Source organism: Cygnus olor, chromosome 7 (assembly GCF_009769625.2).
Source record: "Cygnus olor isolate bCygOlo1 chromosome 7, bCygOlo1.pri.v2, whole genome shotgun sequence".
Taxonomy (NCBI): domain Eukaryota; kingdom Metazoa; phylum Chordata; class Aves; order Anseriformes; family Anatidae; genus Cygnus; species Cygnus olor.
This window is the reverse complement of record NC_049175.1, coordinates 23180179-23186756: the sequence shown is the minus strand read 5'-3', so window position 1 is coordinate 23186756 and position 6578 is coordinate 23180179. Positions and strand designations below refer to the sequence as shown.

The 6578-nt window shown below is 59.2% G+C and overlaps 1 protein-coding gene across 1 annotated transcript; it reads right to left on the bottom strand.

Moving 5' to 3' along the window:
* Nucleotides 1-1648: 1648 nt before the first annotated feature.
* GOT1 (glutamic-oxaloacetic transaminase 1) lies at nucleotides 1649-5795 on the bottom strand. Its single transcript, XM_040563714.1, has 9 exons — nucleotides 5532-5795; nucleotides 5191-5372; nucleotides 4500-4623; nucleotides 4198-4310; nucleotides 3934-4038; nucleotides 3184-3334; nucleotides 2881-3046; nucleotides 2632-2774; nucleotides 1649-2334 (listed from the first exon to the last, which is right to left on the bottom strand). Exons 1-9 carry the CDS (start codon nucleotides 5650-5652, stop codon nucleotides 2195-2197), a joined length of 1245 nt encoding a protein of 414 aa, XP_040419648.1. The 5' UTR covers nucleotides 5653-5795; the 3' UTR covers nucleotides 1649-2194.
* Nucleotides 5796-6578: the final 783 nt, after the last annotated feature.

Sequence of the window (6578 nt, the reverse complement as noted above, 5' to 3'; positions counted from 1 at the left end):
AGGAGAGCCCTCAGCAGTGCAGGGTCAGACCTCAGAGGAGGACTGGGGAAGGAGAAAGGAGTTAATGATACGCCCCTGCAGACACAACAGTGGGATACACATGCTGGAGCACAGCCTGACAGATAACAAATCTCACAGTTCAGCCATGCTGATAAAACCTCAGCTGGACTAAGTACACCCCAGCCTGGGGACTGCTCTGCTGAGGAGACAGAAAGCAACTGCCAGGAGGCCAGAGGAAAGCAAGGGCTGGCAAACAGCCTACCCCGAGAGGCTGAAGGAAATAGGGTCGCTTAATCTGAGCTGGTGAAGGATGTGGAGGGGGGAGAGGAAGTTTTCACATACATAAAAAGCCTTTGGAAAAGAGAAAAGGAATAATCTGTTCTCTGTTGCCATGGTAAGTGGGATAATGGTAATGAGCTTACACCACAGAGAAGGAGAAATTTAGGTCACTCGTTAGAAAAAAGAAGTCTGGTAAGTGCAGCAAAGTGCTAGTACCAATCACGTGGGTGGTTCAGGCTCCACACCTAGAGGTCTGTAAGAACAGCAGTACAGGCAGATGTCAGAAGGAACAGAAGTTAGTTCCTCAACTCTTTTCTCTACAATCACCCCTGGAAGTCACCCGTTGACCATCATCACCCCCAACTGTGGGTAGACACCAAGAGGAGAAAAAGCCTCCCACCTGTCCCTCTGCACAAAAAGTGCCTCTGCCTCACCGACTTGTGTGATGTGAGCGACTGATCTAAGAGGGACGGACACACCAGGGTGCATGAGTCCCCTTGGCCCTACGAGGGAAGCAATAACAGGGGCAGGGAAGGTTCCTGAAGGCCATAAGGCATTCTGCTTCATTGCAAAGACCCCTGACAATCAAGAGACACACACTGCAGACACAGGAAGGAAACAAGGCAATTTTCCCCTTTGCTTTCTAAGCTGCAGCACAAGCAAAATCCATCAGGACAGTAGTGACTGTCACTGACTGACCCCGTTCCCCTTTCCTCATCAAGGTTTTGGCAGGAGTCTGCTGTATCAAGGTGGTAATGTCAGCTCCCAAACAGATCTGCAAAGACAGAAGCAGATGGTCCCAGCTCCTTTTCAGTGCCAGAAACCCAGGCTGTTGCTGGCAGAACCCACTAAAGCCAGAGTAGGTGGTAGTTCACCAACAGCATGCTGACAAGGGGAAGCAGGAAGGATCCACAGGCCAGCAGCTCTGGGCCAGGGAGAGACAGCCAGATGGTGGGGTAACACGTGAGCATCCAGCGAGGAAGCACAGCAGTGTCAGAAAGAGGAAGGAACAAGACGGACGCGAGAAACCGGTCAGCTTCACGTGCGGTCACAGGGAGCTCCAAACTACTCTTCCAATAGGGCTGTGCTCCATTAAGCAGCAACTGTGATCATCAGAGATACGACACACTGCAAGGAGAAAGGAAAACCCCTGAAACACAAGGCGTGAGACAGAGTGGACAAAGTAAGATGCTAAGACTTTAACCTCAGCCTGAAAGAGGCTAACATGGCCTGAAAGCAGCAGGGTACAGAGGACCTTCAGTGCTGAGCCTTCCTGTGCAAAGTGGTACAGCTCTGCAGCGTGGGCCCTTCCTCCAGCAGTGACCTGCTGGGTCCTTTCCTACTGGGAAGACATCACACAAGCCAGGGGTAGTGTTCAGAGATGGAGGTTTAATTTTCCGTCAGCAACACAAAGCAGTTATTACAATTATGAATGTTTGCTCGCGTAAGGCTCAGAAATTGGTAGGGGAAAGCCAGCAACGGCCTTGCCCCTCCACAAAATACTATTGAGTAACATTAATTCACAACCCGTATGAGCCCAACTGTTTGGGCTGTTATCCCATAGCGCATTGCACTGGCACTGGCCTTAGCCTAGATCAAAACAATCAGTTACATGGAGTTGATTTGGATGTGCTAAAGATGCAGCTCTAAGTGCCTGAAGACCAGGCTACTGTCAGTCAAATGAGAGCCAAGGCAGCTCATGCTGCCCTCACCTCCTGGGGCAGTGGCTTACCATATTGCAAGGAGTATTTCAGAAAAAAAAAAAAAAAAAGTCATGATTATCCCTGATTGAGCTACTGCTCCCATCTTTATTAAACCCCAAGAGGTGTGGACAAGGCAAGCTCTGAGCACGGAAATACACGGACTACACACTACAGCTTTGGTGACTTCATGTAAGTTTGGTTGTTCCTGTGCTTCATTGGATTTTTGTGACAGCTTCATGGATGGACTTGGCCACATAGTCCAGGTTCTTGGTAGTCAGGCCACACATGTTGATGCGCCCGCTAGCCATCAGGTAGATGTGTTTTTCCTTGATCATGTACTCCACCTGTTTAGCTGGAGAAGGAAATGGACATCAGGTCAGAGCAGCAACCCCACAGCTCAGAAAAGCCTCTAAAAACAGTCAGGGCTGCTTAAATCTTCCACAACAGGCAGAAGACTTCCAGCACTGGCCACTAAAATGCTGGTGTTTCAGCCCTGCCCTGCTATGGAGGCAGTGATACCAGGACTCCAGCAAGGTCCCCAAGAGATCCCTGCCTGGCCTGCTTCAGCCCATTTCACCCTTGCTACCACTTTCCTCTCCCAATCCTCCTTTCCCCTCCCTACGGCAGCACCAGGGCACTTTGTACTTACGGTTCAACCCCGTGAAGCTGAACATGCCAATCTGGTCCGTGATGTGGTTCCAGGTGCCCGGGGTCCCCAGGGACTCCAGGCGAGACCGGAGCTCCGAGCGCATCAGCAAGACCCGATCTGCCATCGTCTTCACGTTCTCCTTCCTGCAGCAGGCAGGAAGCAGAGCGTGAGGGCGGGCACCTAGCTGGTTTGGAGCCTGACACTCACGGGGACGGCTTCCCCCTTCCCTCTCCCACTGGTGACACCTACCACTCGGCAAAGAGCTGCGGGGACGTAAGCGTAGTCGCCACGATGCGCGCTCCCTGGGAGGGAGGGTTGGACCAGGTGGTGCGCACGATCTTCTCCATCTGGGAAAGCACACGCTGCACGTTGTCCGCGTCTTTCCCCACCACGGTCAGGTTCCCCACGCGTTCATCTGCGGACGAGCCAAGAGACGTGAGCCATCGGCCCCGCGCGTCGCTGCAAAGCAGAGCTCTCCCCCCAACCCCTTTCCCAACCCCGCACGCCAGCCCCATCTGTCTGGGTGTGGCCAGCTTACTGCCGGACACTCACTGTAGAGACCAAAGTTCTTGGAAAACGACTGTGCACAGAAGAGCTCAAAGCCCTCGGAGACAAAGTATCGCACAGCCCAGGCATCCTTGTCCAGGCTGCCAGAGGCAAAACCTTGGTACGCCGAGTCGAAGAACGGAAACAGGAACCGGCGCTGGAAGGAGGAACAGTGTTAGAGGGTAACCCCTTCCCCACAGCTTTCACTTCACCCCCCGCTGTCCCCATTGGGGGACAAATGACCACTGAGCTTCTGGGGGAATACAAAAAGAAGCATGGCCCAGCAACACCAGACTGGTGGGTTTTCTTTTTACTAGGGGCAAAAGACAACGAAGACTAAAGTGGCAAAGAAGAGGTCAAATGCAGGAGAAAACTCCACTCTGAAGGATGAGGTAGGGCACAAAATATATACTGTCTTATACCCTAATGTCCAGCACCTGTGAAAAGCAGGTGCCCCTGGAGAATCTTCCCAGCGTGAAAAGCCTCAACACAGCCCATTCCACTGAGTTTGGACGTAGAAACTTGGAGGCGCGAGCAGAACTGGGATGCTTCCATCCTCCGAGCCCTCTATCCTCACAGCACAGATGAGCAGCATCCCGTCAGCCTCTCCCTTCAACACCTGCCCCATGGGACTCCTCCAGCCCCTGCCACATCTCGTGCCATTCCCTAGAGCCCAGTTTTGGATGCAAGTCCTCCGGCTGGCTCAAGAGCAACCCGTCCCCTCGGCACGGCTGTAGCCCCACCGGGAGCCCATACCTTCATAACGGCAGCAATCTGCTTCCACTGGTCTGGAGTAGGGTCTGTGCCCGTCGGGTTGTGCGCGCAGGCGTGGAGGATGAAGATGGAGAACTCCGGGGCTTTCTGGCGAGAGAGCGGGTTTCGGTCAGGTGCACTGACAAGGCTCAGCACCCACAGCGCAGGAGGACTGCGAGCTGCTCTGGGAACCAGCAGGGCTTTTAGCAGAGATGCTCTGCCAGGCACAGGACCACGCTCAGCCCACCCCGCGCCAGGTTTCCTCACCTCCATGTCATCCAGCAGCCCCTGGAGGTCCAGGCCCCTCTTGGCGGCATCCCAGTAGCGGTAGGTTCTGATGTCTTTAAAGCCAGCATCCAGAAACACAGAGTTGTGGTTCTCTGGGGAAAGTAATCATGCTTCAGAAGAGCGAACTCCACCTCTCTGCAAGCCACCTACCCCAACCCGGGTACGTCCCTAAATTCCCCAAAATACAGAGACAATTCCTGCACCCAGAGAGGCTTTCCCTCACCCCGAGGAACCCCGCCGTGCCTCTCTTGGGCATCGACCCGCGTGGAGGCGGCACTCACCCCAGGTTGGCGAGGAGACGTAGACCGGGGTGGCCGTGTTGTTGGTGCCGTTGTACCACCGCCGCAGGAACTCCGCGCCGATGCGCAGGGCGCCCGTCCCGCCCAGGGACTGCACGCTGCCGATCTGAAACAGGGGGGGCCTGGCCGTGAGCACACGCGGCACGGGCACCCAACGAGGGGACCCGAGGCGTGATTCCTGGGTCACCCCACCGGGAAAACCCCCTCCTTCAGGGCTCTTCAGCAACCAGACCCAACCTGACACCTATAACTTTAGGCTCCATTTTTTTTCCTAGTCTTTTTTTTTCTTTCCCCTATTCTGGAGTGTTTTTTTTTTTTTTTTTCCTATTAATTCATGGCGCAAAGATTCCCAGCTAGCCTAAAAGTTGCTCGTTACCAGGAGGGCCGGCTGCTACCTGACTCCAGATTCCTGGGGGGGGGGGGGGGGGGGGGGGGGGCAACCGTTAAAAAACGGCTGCGACAAATCCTGGGCACAGCCCTTCCCCGTAACGATGCGGGGGGGGATTCATCGGGGTACGCGCAGCCCCCGCAGCCCACCCAGGCCGGAGGAAACCCTCAAATCCTTCCCGACCGCCGTTACCCACGCCTCTGCCCCCCGTGCCGCGGGGGCGGGGGCTCCTGGTGCCCTCCCGGTCCCGGTAACCCCCCCCCCGGTGGTCCCGGTGCCACCCACCCGGTTCTCCTTGATGGCGGGGCTGTCGTCGCCCAGGGCGATGCGGGAGGCGTTGGCGCGGAACTCGGGCAGCCCGAGGATGGGCAGGTACTCGTGGTTCAGCTTGCCGTCACCGGCGATCAGCTGCTCCACCTTCCGCACCACCGGCAGCACCCACGGCAGCCCCTCGTCCGTGCGGTAGGCTGCCGGCGGGGGGGGGGGAGGGGGGGAGGAACGCTGTCACCGTGACCTTTACCGAGCCGCGGGGGGCAGCGCCGCCACCCGCGGTCACGCCACGTCCCGCCGCCTCCCCCCGCCCCGTTAACGGGAGCCCCCCGGAGGCGGCCCCGCCGCGGACTCACCGCCCACGCCGAGGTTGACCTTCCGCGAGTCGGCGTCCTCCCGGAAATCCGCCGTCAGCTTGAACACGGCGACCGGGGGGGCGCGCGGCACGGCGGCGAAGATGGAGGCGGCGGCGGCCATGGCCGTGTGCGGGGCCGGTACCGGGGCCGGTGCCGGTGCGGGGCGCTGCGGGCGGCGCGCGGCCTCTGGAGGAGACGCTCACCTTCACCGCCGGGGCGGGGCGGGGCGGCCGCGCGCCTCCGCCAATCAGCGAGCCGCCGGGCCCCCCGCCCCCGCGCCCTCCGCCAATCAGCGGCGGGCCGGGCGCCGACCGGGAGGTGGCGGGGGGGGGGGGGGGGGAACGGTCGCGGGACGGAGCCGTCGCGGTGACGTCAGCGTCGCGGTGACGATTCGCCGCCGCTGATTGGTGGGATGCCGACGAGGCCCCGCCCCGTCGTGGCGCGCGGCGGCGCGCCGGCGGGAGTTGGTGGCGGGAGCGGTGCCCACGCGTGGGGGCGCCCGGGGCGTGGCGCGGGGACGGGTTGATAACGGGGGGTAACGGGGGGGGGGCGGGGGCGAGCTCCCGGCAGCACCGCGGCCTCCCGCCGGGGCCGGCAGCCGCGGCTGTGCTGGGGGGTGACGGTAGAGGGCAGAGGCGGCCCGTGCATCGCCGCCGCCCCGTCAGCAGCCCGCCGCGGCTGCGGGTCGCGAGCAGCGGAGCCGGCCCGAGGGTGTCCCCGTCCCGCCTCGAGCCCGCCGCGCCCGGGGCTGAGCCCTGACCCGCGCCACTCGGTGACATTGATGACTTGGTGACGCTGCCGGGCGCTGCGCAGCACCGAACCCTAACCATAAGCATGACCTTAACCCGAACCCTAACCCTAATCTCGTTCCTAACCTCAACCGAAACCCTTCCCCCAACCTAATGGGGAGCACTTGGGCTCCTTGGGGTCTGTGGACACTCCTAACGCAGAGACGATGAGCAGGGAAGCAGCAGATGAGAACAACGGCGCCAGAGACAAATGGGGGTAGCCCACCTCTGGTAGGTCACATTTTCGGCTCACGAGGAC

Coding starts and splice junctions, on each gene's coding strand:
- GOT1 (XM_040563714.1), bottom strand. CDS start 5,652: ATGGCCGCCGCCGCCTCCATCTTCGCCGCCGTGCCGCGCGCCCCCCCG. Junction 5,373..5,531: donor GGTCAACCTCGGCGTGGGCG/GTGAGTCCGCGG, acceptor CCCCGCCGGCAG/CCTACCGCACGGACGAGGGG. Junction 2,335..2,631: donor CAGCTTCACGGGGTTGAACC/GTAAGTACAAAG, acceptor TTCCTTCTCCAG/CTAAACAGGTGGAGTACATG.